This window comes from Apium graveolens, chromosome 7, assembly GCF_009905375.1.
Source record: "Apium graveolens cultivar Ventura chromosome 7, ASM990537v1, whole genome shotgun sequence".
Classification (NCBI taxonomy): domain Eukaryota; kingdom Viridiplantae; phylum Streptophyta; class Magnoliopsida; order Apiales; family Apiaceae; genus Apium; species Apium graveolens.
Window position 1 is genome coordinate 100,794,995 of NC_133653.1, and position 17,274 is coordinate 100,812,268.

General features: G+C 35.6%; 2 protein-coding genes across 7 annotated transcripts; both read right to left on the bottom strand.

Moving 5' to 3' along the window:
* Window positions 1-2,407: 2,407 nt before the first annotated feature.
* On the bottom strand, window positions 2,408-6,952 carry LOC141672730 (uncharacterized). 4 transcript variants are annotated; one of them, XM_074479375.1, is made up of 8 exons: window positions 6,641-6,939; window positions 6,197-6,346; window positions 5,905-6,081; window positions 5,061-5,149; window positions 4,913-4,977; window positions 3,206-3,308; window positions 2,923-3,033; window positions 2,408-2,809 (listed from the first exon to the last, which is right to left on the bottom strand). In XM_074479375.1, the coding sequence occupies exons 1-8, from the start codon at window positions 6,744-6,746 to the stop codon at window positions 2,684-2,686; spliced, it is 927 nt and encodes a 308-aa protein (XP_074335476.1). In that variant the 5' UTR covers window positions 6,747-6,939; the 3' UTR covers window positions 2,408-2,683. The 4 variants fall into 4 exon arrangements, 3 of the variants coding, with proteins under 3 accessions (XP_074335476.1, XP_074335477.1, XP_074335478.1); XM_074479376.1 differs by having other exon boundaries at window positions 6,653-6,931; XM_074479377.1 differs by lacking the exon at window positions 6,641-6,939 and adding an exon at window positions 6,551-6,639.
* Window positions 6,953-7,340: 388 nt separating this feature from the next.
* Window positions 7,341-9,961, bottom strand: LOC141670394 (small ribosomal subunit protein mS33). 3 transcript variants are annotated; one of them, XM_074476209.1, is made up of 3 exons: window positions 9,809-9,961; window positions 8,929-9,150; window positions 7,341-7,783 (listed from the first exon to the last, which is right to left on the bottom strand). In XM_074476209.1, the coding sequence occupies exons 2-3, from the start codon at window positions 9,141-9,143 to the stop codon at window positions 7,681-7,683; spliced, it is 318 nt and encodes a 105-aa protein (XP_074332310.1). In that variant the 5' UTR covers window positions 9,144-9,150; window positions 9,809-9,961; the 3' UTR covers window positions 7,341-7,680. The 3 variants fall into 3 exon arrangements, with proteins under 3 accessions (XP_074332310.1, XP_074332313.1, XP_074332312.1); XM_074476212.1 differs by having other exon boundaries at window positions 8,929-9,171; window positions 9,809-9,928; XM_074476211.1 differs by having other exon boundaries at window positions 9,768-9,908.
* Window positions 9,962-17,274: the final 7,313 nt, after the last annotated feature.

A 17,274-nucleotide genomic window follows, 5' to 3' on the forward strand; every position in this document is an offset into this window, starting at 1 on the left:
CTGGGTTACAGGGCTGTGGAATTCAATCTTGAGTCTGATAAAGCATATTTGATCAGACTGGATCAGGATATAAGAAAAGCTAAGATTAATGATCTCAGGGATGCAATCTTTCAAATTGGTGAAGATACTGCAGAGCTTAAAGATGCTAAAAGGAGGATGATTGATGAACTTAGATATGCTGAGAAATGTTTGTTGAAGAACTATCTCAGAACAACTCCTGACATCAGAGAGATCAGAAGATGAAGCCAAGTCAAGATCTACAACTGCTTAGATTCCGATATTTGTACAGACTGAAGTTGTTATCAGAAGTTAAAGATTGGTAAAGTTTTAAGGACTATAAGTTGTAGTTATCTAGTCTAATTCTCATGCATTTGTACTTAATGTTTTTGACATCATCAAATATCTGTTAAACTTGTATATTTATGCTAATTTACAAGTTGGGGGAGATTGTTATATTTGATAATGTCATGGCTAATATGATTTATGTTTAGTTTTCAGATCTTACTTAAACAGGATAAATCAGTGCTTACTGGAAGTCAGGACTTAAGGATATCAGTACTTATAATTATCAGGAGATAATCATCAGAAGATGGATATCAGAACTTAAGTACTGAAGGACGTTCAGATAAGGACAGCAGCTGATTAAAGGAAAGAAGATCGAGACAAACATAAGAAGAGATATGCATGAAGAAGGAATTCTATGAAGAATAGAATACTTGGAAGAAAAGATATCTGATTGATATATTTTAGGAAGCAGAATTATATTCCATATCAATTAGCGATTATCTTGTAATTGTGTAGTATATAAACACAGACATAGGGTTTACACTATAAGTGTTATCATATTCGAGAAGATTATTCATTGTAACCCTAGCAGCTCTCATGATATTTGTTCATCACTGAGAGGTAACAGTTCCATACTGTAATAGAGTTTATTGTTTCAATAAAGTTTGTTTTCTGTAACTTGAGTTATTAAAGTTCGATTTGATTGTACTTTACACTGTATTCACCCCCTCTACAGTGTGTGTGTGACCTAACACAGTTATAAACTGGAACCCTATGCATATTATGCATGGAAGAGGATTTCCAAGATTTTAAAAAGTATATATACATATATACTGATTATTTTGCGACTTGGTCGCGTTAAGATATCAAATTTGGTTCATTTCTTCTTGACCAAGACTTTCATGAGTATTATGAGAATACTCATATATTGTAAATTATTATACATATTATTTCGGTGGGCTTGTTGTTCACCCTTACTTTCTTCTTTCATCACACAACAACAGATAGACAAGATGAACATGACCAAGCTCCCAATTCGTGAGCGGATAGGAAACGTTCCGCAGTTTCCTGTAGGCGTTGATGCCGTTGTGGCTGAGGTAGGAAATACCAATAGGCTAGACTTTCAACTTTTGATGTATCAGACTTATGTATATTTATGAATTGTAACAATGGCAAAGAATACGTAAATTTATTCAGAACCCCTTTTGAGGTGTAATGGCTCATAATTGTGGAATAAAATGACTTGTGTTATTTTTGGATACTCATCTCTGAGACTATAACTTGTGGTGTGTGTGTATATTATGGGGTCACGGTACGCAGTAGTTGGTTGATTATTAAGATTAAGTATTATTAAGGGAAATAGAACTCGTGACAATTTGGATCCTCGACCCCGGATTTGGGGTGTTACAATAAATATATATTATAATTTTATTTTAATATCATTTAATGTTTATATATTTGAATTAAAAATAAAGTTGGTGAATAATATATTGGTATCATTTACAAATCAATTAAGTTCTATTTTTTCGAAACTTAACAAAAATCTAGATATGTTTGTACTTTATATATAGGCATGGATCATAGTACTTTATAGCCATAAAGTTTATTGACAAAAAAAAGAGTATATGAAGTATATGTTTGGGAGATAAAAATGATGCCACGTTCTGTTGCTGTGGACCGGAGCTGGAAGCAGATTACAGATTGGAGGGAGGTGTGGAAGAAACAAAGGAATCAAATTAACACAGGTTTTAATACACCCCTAAAAATTAATCATCAACCAAACACCCCCTATATAAATGTTGATGCATCTGTTTTCAATGGGGCAACTTCATTTACAGTTGGAATGTTACTCAGGACTGCAAAGGTGAGTTTATTAGAGGGAAGAAGAACTTGAGGGTTGAAGGTGTTGTATCTGTGTCTGAGGCGGAGGCGGAGGTGTTTGGTGTTCAGGAAGCTCTGTCTTGGTTAATGTCTTTAACAGCCCAACCGGTGCTCATTGAAAGTGAGTCACTCCTTACGGTGAAGGCTTTAAACAGCGTTGAGGCAAATCAGCTTCAAGCTGGCAATATAATCCACAGTTATCTTGCTACACTCCGATCTAGAGATAATGTTTCGGTAACTATTGTTAGAAAGCAAGCGAATAAGGCAAGTTACTCGTTGGCTAAAATTTCCTTGTTCATTATTTGTTGGAGACACTTGTATATGATTCTTCTTCTACGTAATGAAATTTCCTTTGTTTTTAAAAACAAATCAACCTAACATAACCATTCCAAAACAGAACTTTTTTATATAAAAGTCTTATATATAATATTAAAAAGCCCAGCAGAGCGGACCAGTTAAGTACTAAATTATGATCAGTTGTTGCCCATAACACAACAAGAAGCACATTCATTCAAGTTTAAGCTGCTGCATCTGCACATGAAGCAAATAGATTGTGGACATTAAGAGAATCTCCTACTTTAACGGACATTCTCTTGCCTTCAGTAATGGACTCTTTACAAACCAGGTTTTGTCCAAAGTAAACCTGCAGGGTTTCGAGGATAATAGCATTTATCGTGCATGTTACAACTTACAAGCCAATTTTCAGTGTGCATTGATGAAATGAATACAATGGAAAATTTAGGTTTTAAAATCTACCTTCCCTTGTGATTTCTGAGTTGGGCGCAAGACTTTGTCTGAGCGGTAATTCAGTAGAGTTTCAGTAGGCTCACGGCCTGCAGTCGCATCATCCTGGTTAATTGTAGGCACCTGCAGTTACGAAACGAGAGAGTTTTTCTGATTTATTAATCAAATTCTCAAATATCTTTATAAAGGTTAATACAACAAACAAAAATAATAAATACATGCTATGAATGTGCTTGCACTGAAAATTTGTGATTCCGTAGTATGCCAAAAAAATAAAAGCATTAATGTCTCTTACCTTACAGCGAGAGCATAGCTTTACACCATGGAATGTTAACTTGTTTATTGTCATCTCCTTCCATAGGTCCTCAGAATATGGTTCACAACCATCAACAAGAATACTACAAAACAATGAAAATTTTTAAAGATGTCTTTGCTTTGACACTGAAGTACAAATAATACAAAATCGGAACCACCATGCTGAAATACGAGGTTTAGAACATAAAAAATCACAATCCAATTGCCCAAGTAATAGTATTTACGTCCACGTATCACAACCTCCTAAATAAAATTATGACTAGTAGTTGCACCTAACAGGTATTAGACTTGAGTCTTATGTGCACAAAATAACAGAGATTATAAGGTGTAATAAGATGCTAATTACTACATTAACTATGGAGAAGAGAGACATAAGATTGATGCAGTCTGCCACCAAGCCTGCTATACCCCTTTGGGCAAGGGTGGTCTATGGTGAATATAATTAGAGGGGGCTTAACTGATTACACTAAAATCTAAGGTTTAACATGACTATGATTAAATTTTAACTTTGATAATAAGTACTGAGTTTAAAAGGGCAAAAGAAAGACACAACATAAATTTGGATGTCCTATAATGTCCTCAAAGCTTTTTCAGAAACTTACCCCACCCCTAAATCTTGGACATAATGACAGACTCCTTAACAAACTCTATTAAAGAATAAAAGAAGTTAAATTTAAAGATTAAATAATATCAATAATTACAGGTGCAGTATCCATTAAAGTCAGCACAATAAGCAACTTGTACAAAGCAGTTAAGAGACAATCAGTAGACCAAATTTATTTGTTTCAATATCATTATCAAAGTCAGTCGATCTGGCATACTTCTGGTCCAAAAGCAAACTACAGGTTCATAAAAATTGGCAAGAATAACAATTGTTTAGGTTTGGGTACAGAGTAACAAGATACATATTAAACTCATATTAGCTTCTACACATTTTTCTATTTACCAGATAAAATTTCAAGGACTCGCCAAGTCAAATTAAGTCGTATTAATAAGTCTGCAAAGTTTTTATTTTTGAATCAATAAGTCTGTAAAGTTTGTCGTGAAGATAACATCCACAACCTTTATGGTGCAGCTCTGGCTTAACTAGAGTAGTGCACATAAGTGAACACGGACATTCTTGATGGAACTCAGCCACAGAGAGCTCATAGGCAAAACTAAGAACCAAACAAATATCAAATCAACTCAAAGTTAGCCGAAGCCATATAAACTTGGAAAAAAAAAGATTCCAAGAAGCAAAGACTAATCAGTAAACTCACACTTGGACTGATGATGTGTCGGTGTGTGTGCATGACAAGCATGCGGGCATATAAAAAGCTTCTGCCCACAGGTTTCAGGTCCACAAAAATAAATTAAATATTCACACAAAGCTCTTAGTCACGGACCCATAAAAAACATATAATTTTTTCTCAATTTAGCAGAAATGTAGCTGCGTCTAGTGTTGTTTCACCAAAAAATATAAAAATCCAAGTTATTGTCTTAACATTTTTCATTTTTGCAATGAGTAAACACAAATATATGTGGGTATTTATAATATCTCAAAAATGTAGGTCAATTTACAGACTCACTTAACTTGCTCATTGAATACATTTAACTATTTAAGTAAGCAGTAGGCTAACTATAGCACTCACAATGAAATGCTAAATGTTCTTATGAAAGAAACAAAGATAGGAGTTCAAAGAGATACTTGGGTCTAAAACGATTGACCGGAACAGGTTGCTTTAGAAGGTTATTTAATGCATCCAGTGATCCCTGGAAAGATGTAACAAAGTTGAGGTAAGGATTCTAACACAAATACGCCAAGAAGTCATAAGTGACACATGAGTTTGAATAACCTGGGATAGTAACAGGAAAGGGTACCCGTCAGAGAACATAATCTTGTGTCCACATGCATAATCAGGGTCTACCATTCTAGTTTCTGATTCTGTATCAGGATACAAATTAAATAACTTTGACAGAATTCAAGTAAAGAACATCGTCATGAAATTACACAAAAGTAAGATATTTCGTGATCTATTGTACATACACAGTAAGTTTATGTAACATCTTCATGACCATACACAAGCATTCTTAGAAATGGGACATTACATGCAAAGATATGTGCTAATCTTAAACTTTACCAAATCTCATAAATGCAACCTAACCATGATACTTTGTAGATACTAGATAGATAAAAAAATATTAGATTTAGAACAGGGAAAAAGACCGACATCTTTAAACATGTGAGAGTAAAAATAGAAAGTTGTAGGGGTTAATGCAATTTTCAAGGAGTGGATAATTTGGAAAAGAAGCAGATACCGTAAGTCATGATTCATACATAAAATTGTATATATGCTTTGATAATAAGATGCATATTTCTTTTCTTTTTTTGCGACATCCCGTAAAGGGAGTGAGGGAGATACCGCTACATCAAGAGATATTGTTTTTTTTCTTTTTTCTACTTTAAGAAGATGCATATTTCACTTTCTCAACAATAGAGGTTTCTCTGTGGTGATTTTGACAATAAACATGAGTACTGATGAAGCCTATATAATTTCAAATTTTAATGTGAAGACCGGAGAGAACAATTATTTCAGTTATATAAATATAATGTGAAGACTGAAGACCGAAGAGAAGAATTATTTCAGTGAACTGTATATATCCCATACAGGTATCTAGTTTGAAGTAATCAAGGGCTACCTTCATTAAAGCGCACCAACCGACTGGCTTTGCCGAGATAATCAGAGAACCATTTTGATGGTTGAGCTCCTTCATCTAAGGCAGAACCAGACCATTCCCACACAGAGACGCCATCAGCTGTTCCATTTGGTTTTGTCAATGAAATATTCAGTTGGGCCATCCCAGGGGCCTTGATCACTAAGGAGAAATTGAAATACATCCATACCGTTACATTGTTATTCATATCTAACTTGAAACTTCCATTTGAGAGCAGAATCTCGTGACAATCATTCATCATAAGTTCATAACTTACACATAAAGGAGTTATTGGTAGGTTTCCAGCCGTCAGTAAAGGCATCAGTAGGAAGCTCAACATCTACAAGAGCTAGCTTTGGTGCAGTCCTTTGGGTATATGCCCTGCCATTGGAATTCACAACCAGCCATTGTCGATCCCAGCGAAAACCTGTACCAAGACTATATAATTGCATAGATTTTCCACTAAAATCGAATTTCGTAAATATCCAAGTAAATTAAACCTCATAGAAACACCTAATAGCACACCATCATCATACATAAAAAATGGTTGGGCGAAATTTTGCAGTGTAGGTAAATAATAAATTGAGTAATTTACAGCATCAAAATTAAGTATTCGGTTTGAAGCAATGACCTCTCCGTCCAACCATATCTCCCTGCCTTTCTTTAACCGGGAGCAATTTAAACATAAACAAGATGGAGTTAAGAGGTGATACATACATACATACATACATACCTGTAGGAGTGAGGGGTGCTTGAGGAACACAAATACCACGGCATGATTTAATTGGGTACACATATATCGATTTCACTCTCGCTGCTCCTTCCATTTTTTTTACTCTATAATTTTGCTCCCCTTTTTCTTCATTTTTTATGCTCCTCGCTAGTATAATATTGTTGCGATAAAGCTTTAATACTTACATTATTGTATTGTAAAGAGGAGGAATCCAACCAAACATACTCTAAAACCACCAAAACTTGAAAAACTATAAATTCTTTTTAACAAACTTTGCAAGATATCTTACGAACTTCTTCTTTTTTTCATTTCTTCTCAAAATAAATAATATTGGTAATTATATAACTTCTGATATTCTTTCTTTCTTCCAGTTTTATATATCTTTGTAATAAGAAAATAATACTCTTCGTTAGGTATCTTCTGATATTCTTGGAGCATTTCCACCATAAATTAAAAAATAATGGGCAACAAACTGTTTTTTTTTTTTTAAAAAAAAATCTTGACAACTTGAATTAAAATGTAGATTAACTCGTGTTTATGAACCATGTTTTGGAATAGAATGCACTATGTGTAAACTTACAAGAATATATTATATTTTGGATCGATCATAATTATCAAGGAATAAGGAAGCCCGTGAAATTGTAGTGAAGGATATATTTAAACTTTATTAAAGAAATAAACAAAAGAATAACTCTGAAATATTTGATGATACTTCAACCAATGATTTCACAAATTCAATCTCACTTTGTGAGTACAAGCATTGTTGAGCATGAAAAACATACACGTTTAGGAAGAGAGATATCATTTCGGCAGACTGACCCTGCTGATTCAAGTAAATTAACATTAAATGTTTGATAAACAACATCTCAGTTGACATCTACTGCTGCTACATGGGCTCATTTAGAGTCTCAATGAAAGGACATATTTTCCATGGTGAATAGACAAAGGAGGAAACAAATTTAACTGCCACACATTTCAATCTTAAATTATTAGGCGAATTCTGTCACATTGGCCAACTACTCTTTGCCCTACTTGGCCACCGCGGGCTTACGTTTTGCAGCACGCTTACCTTGGCCCTTCTTAGGTTGTCCCTTGCCACGACGCTTCAACATTTCAAGCTTAGACAGACGCCTGCAACCACAAAGTATAGCTTAATTTTTAAAGCATCAAAACTGCATTATACATAGACACAGAGACACATTTTGTAGCCATCAATATGACCAAATGACATTAACATATCCTCGTAGTATAGAATACAAAGCACTGTACACACATGAAAAGTTATGACAACGCCTACAATATGATAAAGAGCATTCTGGATACATCATTTCAGTGTAAAAATCCAATATAAATGACTAACTGTGACAGATTCATAAAAGTGTGCATCTGTCAAACACTGCATCGGAGTTTTAAATCATAAACATAGATACTTCATAAATTTAATCTCCCAACAATAATAACAGAGTAAGTTTTAAATCTCATTTACGTCCTCCGATAAATGTAATTCTTTCGAGGATAAAATTATTACAGTGAAGGATTAAAGTCAGATCAACCGCTTCATTATGTGGTATTAACTAACTTATTCTATTTTGCATACTAATAACTATTCACTAGTCTTTTTAATTAGCAAATCCTTTGATCCTTCTCCAAATGATGCCTTAAAGAGCAAAAGGATGCAGCTTTCAATCGTAAATCCGTGCTTAAAAATGTTATGAATCAAAAAGATTAATGTTATACACGAGCAGTCCCTATAAACTCAAAATTACACAGTAAATGCACACATAAAGCACAGAATGGGTGATGCAAGCCACTCAGAACTTTAGTTTACTATACTTCTTTCTTTGTTGACGAAACGATGAAAATATGATTTACATTGATAAAAGTTTTTGTATAAGCATGAAAGATGAACCAAAAAAAAATCTGTACCATCCAAGCATTGGCACCCAACAAGATATGGAATTGTAGGGGGGGGTAATATTCTATCCAGTGTTCTTGATACTGCAATTACTTATTTGCTCAAATGAAATAGAAATACTATACATGTTTTTTTCCGTACATATTTTCTAGAGGTGAAGCTTGTTTGGTTCTGCAAACTAAGCCAACAAAATTCAAAACTATACTTAACTGGTTCAGGAAAAAAGGAAATTATTTGAAACTGGCTGGTTGCTTGACAAACAGATTAAAGAAGCTACATCAACAAATAAGAGAATTCAACAGATGAGGCTGATCTGACGGCATGTAATATGCAAGAGAAAGAAAGAGAAAGAGGATCTTACTCTTGCTGTTCTCGAGCCACGACAAGAGGGTCATCTTGTTTGATGTCATACGGGTACCAGGATGCAATTTTATCACCAATTAGTTTCTTACGTAAAAGCTTGTGGGGAGATCTCTGCCCTGTAGGGTTTAGCACATGACCAAATATCCTTGCCCTTGCCTCAGTCAGTCCCGCAAGAGCTGATTGAGCTACCGCCTTTTTCAAGATCCCACTCATTTGTCCGCTGAATATGACAACAATATAACTGAAGTACCGTATTACAACAACTAACACGAAGAAGCTAAACAAAAAAAAGAGCACAACCAAAATCAAAATAATAGGAAGGTCAACCAAGTTAATTTGGCATTCCTGCTACCATATTAAAGTTATAAAAACAGAAAAGAAATAAAATAAACACTACAAGTATCATTCAAAACAGTAAACAGCAATCACACACAAAATTTAGAAAAAAATGGGAAATTAACAGCAATATGCCCATTAAATAGAATCAAACTAAAATGCCAAAGAGACGAAAAGTCTATAAATTGGTTCGACATGGTGGGGGGGGGGGGGGGAATAAACGGGTCACGCACTTCATCAAACATGTTCGGGGCAAGATCAACAGAACCCCCAAAACAACTTAACCTAAAAACACTACACTGAAATGATATAGTCAGAGAAACTTGCAACACTATCAGCATTGTATTTAAGCAAATCGTGGGCGGGGGGTTGTATATATTTGGACCAAAATAGATAAAAATGTGATTAACTATATAAAAAAAATTGTAAGAAAGCAAATAATTTAACATACTGAATAAAAGGTAAAAAAAAAATCGATTATATAGAGTATTGAGGATGTACTCTGATGCTAATACGAAGAATGAGAAGAGTAGTCTACTTACTGGACCTGCTTCAAATCCTCAAAAGAAGAAGAAGAAGAAGAAAGATACCAACTAAATGGTCGGCGTTTAAGAATTTAAGAATAAGTCAAGTATTGCAGATTTGTTTTCTGTTTTTAAATTTCTTTTGCATTTTTTATTTTTTAAAATTAAGTTTAACTAATTTAATGAGAAATGCAAACCGTTTTAATGAAATTTCAACTGTTTTGCGGTAATGATTTCTTTTTGTTTCATTAAATTTTTATGAGTAGTATATGTGATTCATAAAATTTGGATAAACAAAAATCAAATTTGAAAATTAGTTAATAATCGTAATCCTAGACTAGAGGCTTATTGAGATTTTTCTTTGACAAACAACAAACTTCATCATTGACGGTCTTAAAATCCATTCACAAACCGGAGTGTTTTAAATTTTACACACTTTTTAAATCCATGAACTTGGTATGTTGGTCAGAGAAATGTTTCTTCACATAGAATTAACTTGTTAAATATAATTAGTTTGGAGAAAAAAGTGTTCATGCGAGTTTAAATATTCTTCATAATTATACGTAGTTAAGGGGCTTTTTACTTATATGAAATTTTTCTAGTTTTTTTGAAAATTTCCTAAAATTTCTCAATTCTATATTTCTAAGAATACTGTTCAAAAATGAGAAAACATGTTCCAAATTAATTTAAACAAAAAAAATAAAAAATAAATATGAATATTTCTTAATTTAGAATATTTATTTTTTTATGTAATCAATAAACATTTGTCAATAATGATATTGTCAATAAAAATTATATTATGAAAACTTACTTTAAATTAAATAATTACTTTTATATAATTTTCAATATTTGTATAATATATCATTATGTTAACAATTTATTTTTTACGACTTCATTAATATAATTTTTTTAAAAAAAATTTGTGTTGTTTTACCTTTTTTATACAAATTTATTAAGATTAAAAAAATTACTAGTATTATCATTAATAATATTAATATATTCATGTATGTTATATTAAAAAGCAATATATTGATAAATTTATGTAAGTCTTACATAAAGGGTATGTTTGGTATTGCTGTTGCAGACAGCAACAGCAGCTTTTTGCTGAAAAGCAGTTAAAAAACTGTTTGGTAAAATTTAAAAGCTGCTTTTCGAAAAAGTGATTTTGGCCTAAAAGCTGCTGTTAGAGAAAGCAAGTCCCCCCATACTTTTAGAAAAAGCTGCTTTTCAGCTGTTGCGGGAAGCAGATGCTGATTTCACCATCAAACCTTACCAAAAGCATCATTATTTTTAATTTTTTGCATCAACACATACATATCAAAAAAATTACCAAACAGTCATCTGATTTTTACAACAGCACTTTTTTCAGCAGCACTTTTTCTAACAGTACAGCAATTTTTAACAGCAATCCCAAACAGAGCCAAAAAAGCACTAAACGAGTGTGTATATTTGAGTTATAAAGTGGGTGGATATGGTGAATTTAAGGTATTTTCTGTTGGACAAACTTAGTATTTTAGACTAAGTTGTGAATCATTTTGAGACTCTATATGAGTGAGACACATTATGTGTTAGTGGTGTGTATTTATTGGAACGTATTCTCCTCTTCGAGGGGATTCCAACGTATATTTACACGCTCAAAATGAGTAAAAGGTGAATGAGAACTGATATTCCAAAGTTTTACCTTTTAATATGAAAAGTGGTTTTGTACCACATCGAGAGTAGCACAAACCTATTCCTTAGTTTTTCTTATAAATACCATGTACCACATCGAAAAGAAAAACAAGTCCTTTCAAGCCTCTCTTTATAAATAGAGTCTTAGGGCATCAGTTTTATTAGTCTTAAATTTTTCCAATATTCCGGTGATAGTTCTCGGGCTTAGTTCAAGTTCGCTGAGAGTATATTCGATCTATCGATTATACTGGTATCTCGTTTTATCCTGGGAGGCTATCGACTCGCACATACGGTGAGAGGCGAAATAGCTTTAAGGAGACAGTTTCAACTGGACTCGAGGATCTCCATTTGGTTATATCCTTTCTTTCTCTGTTTGATTTCGTTTACTCACGCACACACTTATTTGATTTATATGTATTAATCGTAGATTGTATTCACAATCTTAAAGCTATTTTATTTTATACATCTGTGACTGATACATCTGTATCTGCTTGTTTTGTTGAGTAACAGATCGATGGAGAACCAAACTGTGAACGATCCGATGAACATGACGGTTGATCCCAACACACAGATCACTGGATCTGATGGGGTTCACCAGCAGCCGATTAACCCTAACGCACGGATCGTACGATCTGATGGGGGTCAAACGCTTGTTGGACATGTGCCTTCGGGACATGTGCCTGTGGGACACACTGTCATTGGACAATTTAGTGTTCCTCTTGGACAGATATCGGCATGATTCGCTCCTCCGATCATACCTGTGGTGCCTACTGGTGTGCATACACCTGTAGTACAGACGCACGTACCATCTGTTCCACCTGTGGTGCCTGTTGCACCTGTTATGCCAACTGTGCATGCTGCACATGCTGAAAAACCTGAGAAGTTCAACGGAACGAACTTCAAACGTTGGCAATAAAAGATGCACTTTTATCTGACCACGTTGCATATGGATCGCTTCCTTAAGGAAGAACCACCGTTGCTCACTGCTGAGAGTAACATGCAGACTGTGTATGCTGCTGATGCTTGGAAGCACTCCGACTACATCTGTCAGAACTATGTGTTAAATTGTTTATCTGACTCGTTGTATAACGTATACAACGCGAAACCAACAGCTAAGGTCTTATGGGAGTCACTTGACCATATGTATAAAACCGAAGACGCTGGGGCAAAGAAGTGGATTGTTGGCCGCTTTCTTGATTATAAGATGACAGACTCTAAGACCGTGGTCAGTCAGGTGCAGGAACTGCGGGTGATCATTCATGACATTCATGCTGAGGGAATGGTCATAAGTGAGTCTTTCCAAGTTGCTGCTGTTATTGAAAAGCTTCCACCTGGATGGAAAAATTTCAAGAACTACCTTAAGCACAAGCGAAAGGAGAAATCTATGGAGGATCTTATTGTTAGACTTCGTATTGAAGAAGACAACTGAGGGTCCGAGAAGAAAGTTAATGTTGCCACTGAGAAGGCAAACATGGTGGAGCATGCTCAAAGCTCCAAGCCCAAGAAGACTAATTATAGTAAAGGGGCAAAGTTGGCACCCAAAGGAGGGATTTCGAAGTCGAAATTTTAGGGGAAGTGCTACAACTGTGATAAAGTTGGTCATAGGTCTTCTGACTACAAGAAGCCCAAGAAGCCCAACAAGAAGAAAGAAGCAAACATGGTAGAGAATATCTCCAAGGAGATGGGTGATATAGACCTTTGTGCTACGGTCTCTGAAGTGAACCTGGTCGGTTCTAATCCACGTGAATGGTGGATTGATACTGGTGCTACTAGGCATGTTTGCTCAGACAAGGCGATTTTCTCTAGCCTCAAAGCTTCCGATACTGGTGAGAAGCTCTACATGGGGAATTCAGCAACTTCTACCATTGAGGGTGAAGGCACGGTGATCCTGAAGATGACCTCTGGGAAGAATCTGACTTTGAAGAATGTACTTTATGTGCCTGATATTCGCAAGAACCTTGTGTCTGGTTCTCTGTTGAGTAAGCATGGCTTTCGCATTGTAATAGAGTCAGATAAAGTTATTTTATCTAAGAGTGGTATGTTTGTAGGCAAGGGTTATTTAACTGATGGGCTTTTTAAGCTCAATATAATGTTCGTTAAGGACGATAATAAAATGAAGAATTCTTCTGCTTACTTGCTTGAGTCTCCTAATTTAGGGCATGCTAGATTAGGACATGTAAATTATGACACTTTACGACGTTTAAGTGCAAAAGAATACATACCTAAACTTACTATCGATTCAAAACATAAGTGTGAGACTTGTGTTGAGGCAAAATTAACGAGATCATCATTTAAACGTGTGGAAAGGAATACCAAAGTGCTAGACCTAATACATAGCGACATATGTGATTTAAAAATCGCTCCAACAAGGGGAGGAAACAAGTATTTTATTACATTCATTGATGATTGTACAAAATACTGCTATGTATATTTGTTGAAAAGCAAAGACGAAGCTATAGATAAATTTAAAATCTATAAGGAAGAAGTTGAGACACAACAGACTGAGAAAATCAAAACGATACGAAGTGATCGGGGAGGTGAATATGTTGAACCATTTGGAGAATTCTGTTCACAACATGGTATAATCCATGAGGTCACTGCACCATACTCCCCTCAGTCAAATGGTGTGGCTGAAAGGAAGAATCGCACTCTGAAAGAAATGATGAATGCGATGTTGTTAAGCTCTGGGCTTCCACAATCGATGTGGGGAGAAGCCATCTTAAGCGCAAATAATATTTTAAATATTACGATGCGCAAGAATAAGGATGTAAGTCCTTATGAAATGTGGAAGAAAAAGAAACCAAGTTACCAACACCTGAAAGTGTGGGGGTGCCTTGCAAAGGTACTGATCCCCACACCGAAGAAGGTGAAGATAGGTCCTAAGACTGTGGATTGTATCTTCATCGGATATCCTCCACACAGTACTGCATATCGGTTTCTTGTTCATGAATCCAAGATTTCTGATATTCAAAAGAATACCATTATGGAATCAAGGAATGCCTCATTCTTTGAGACGATGTTTCCCTGTAATCCAGGAAACCAACAACCTACGATGTCTAAACGATCTCATGAGTCTGTAGATGACGATAATGAGAGTGACGAAAGTAAAGACGAAAATGTGGGGGCAGTGAGAAGGAGCAAAAGACAACGAACGGAGAAATCCTATGGGTCTGATTTTATGACTTATTTGCTCGAAGAAGGTGACCCAAAAACCTATAAGGAGGCGGTTACCTCACCTGATGGACCTATGTGGAAAGAGGCCATCAAGAATGAAGTTGATTCAATTATGCAGAATCATACTTGGGAACTAGTGGACTTGCCAACTGGTTGCAAACCATTAGGTAACAAGTGGGTTTTCAAGAAGAAGTTGAAAACTGATGGCACTATTGATAAGTATAAGGCCAGACTTGTGGTTAAAGGATACAAGCAACAAAAAGGCCTTGATTATTTTGATACATATTCTCCTGTAACGAGAATAACGTCCATAAGGATGATGTTTGCTATTGCTGCAATGCGTAATCTAACTGTACATCAAATGGATGTGAAAATAGCCTTCCTAAATGGGGACATAGATGAGGAAATCTATATGGAACAACCTGAAGGGTTTGTTATCCCAGGACAAGAAAGGAAAGTTTGTAGATTGGTGAAATCATTGTATGATTTGAAGCAAGCGCCTATGAAATGGCATAAAAAATTTGACGAGGTCGTGCTGGCTAATGGCTTCAAAATCAATGAATGTGATAGTTGTGCCTATTACAAGGATAACGAGAGTGGCTATGTCATGATGACGCTATATGTAGATGATCTACTTATTGCCGGAAGCAATAATAAAGTGATCAAATCTACCAAGGACATGTTGAAATCAAGATTCGACATGAAAGACATGTGACTAGCAAATGTAATTCCGAGAATTCAAATTTCTAGAACATCAGAGGGTCTCGCATTAAGTCAACCACATTATGTTGACAAGATCCTTGAGAAGTTTCTTAAGGTTGACTTTGAGAAAGTTAGGACACCTATGGATATGACTTTGCACCTATCCAAGAACAAAGGTGTAGCTGTTTCCCAATTGGAATACTCGAGGATAATTGGTAGTCTGATGTACCTCATGAGTTATACAAGACCAGACATTGTATACTCAATTAGCAAGTTGAGTAGGTTTACGAGTAATCCGGGAGCTGATCACTGGAAAGCGATCATAAGGGTACTAAGGTACTTGAGGGGAACTCGAGACTATGGACTGCACTATGGCAGATACCCAGCAGTATTAGAAGGATATACTGACGCAAATTGGATATCTAGCAAGAAAGCACTTAAGTCTACGAGCGGCTATGTGTTTATATTAGCTGGAGCGGCAATATCATGGAAATCCTCAAAACAAACGGTGATAACTCATTCCACGATGGAAGCTGAGTTTGTGGCACTAGATAAATGCGCCGAAGAGGCTGAATATCTACGTCAGTTTCTGGAGGATATTCCAAGATGGCCAAAGCCTGTAACTGCAATAGGGATTCATTGTGATAGTCAATCCGCTATTGGCAGAGCACAGAGCACGATGTATAATGGAAAGTCTCGTCATATACGATGACGACACAGTTCCATTAGACAATTGATCTCAACTGAAATTATCACTATTGACTATATACCGTCAAAAGATAATATCGCGGATCCACTAACCAAAGGGTTATCAAAAGAAGTGGTTGAGAAATCATCGAGAGGGATGGGCCTTAAGCCTATTGCTTAACGGCATCATGGTGGACACCCAACCATTGCTGACTGGAAATCCCAAGAACTTGGTTCAATGGGACAACTAAATCATGATGACCAAATCACTGTGGGGGTAACCCCTGGCCTGTTCCTATGATGAGAAAACAGTGAGACCCGTAAGGTACGAGGTTAAGCTTTGAGGTTTTAATGATCTTTGATAAATACATAAAGTTCAGGAGTGAACGCATGGAATTCAGTTGAGTAAACGCGGGTTACTCTATAAGATAAAGATCACCTATGTGGGAGAGAAGTGGGGCCGCTTCAAAGGAGAATTGCGAGGCACAATTCTTTAAAACTCCTACAGAACCAGGACGATGTTCCATGGCCAAAATGGACATAATCATGAGAACTGAATGAGTCAGGAAAGATATAGTGATGAGTATGTCATCGTTTACACAAACGGTCGAACAATTCAAGGACATCGCGTCATACTGTCTACCAGTAAAGTCGATATACTTATTCGAGCGCAGGTTCAAGGAGCATTCTCTACCTATCGTATGCTATATCTGACCGCCGAAACTATCACCAAGTCAAGCTCCGCGTCTGTCTGTCTATGTGGTGCGTGGTACTGGACCATCAATCTCATTTGTGGGGGATTGTTGGACAAACTTAGTATTTTAGACTAAGTTGTGAATCATTTTGAGACTCTATATGAGTGAGACATATTATGTGTTAGTGGTGTGTATTTATTGGAACGTATTCTCCTCTTCGAGGGGATTCCAACGCATATTTACACGCTCAAAATGAGTAAAAGGTGAATGAGAACTGATGTTCCAAAGTTTTACTTTTTAATATAAAAAGTGGTTTTGTACCACATCGAGAGTAGTACAAACATATTCCTTAGTTTTTCTTATAAATACCATGTACCACATCGAAAAGAAAAACAAGTCATTTCAAGCCTCTCTTTATAAATAGAGTCTTAGAGCATCAGTTTTATTAAGTCAGGGAATAAGAGTCATCTCTTTCATTCTCGGTCTCTTTAGTCTTAAATTTTTCCAATATTCCGGTGATAGTTCTCGGGCTTAGTTCAAGTTCGCTGAGAGTAT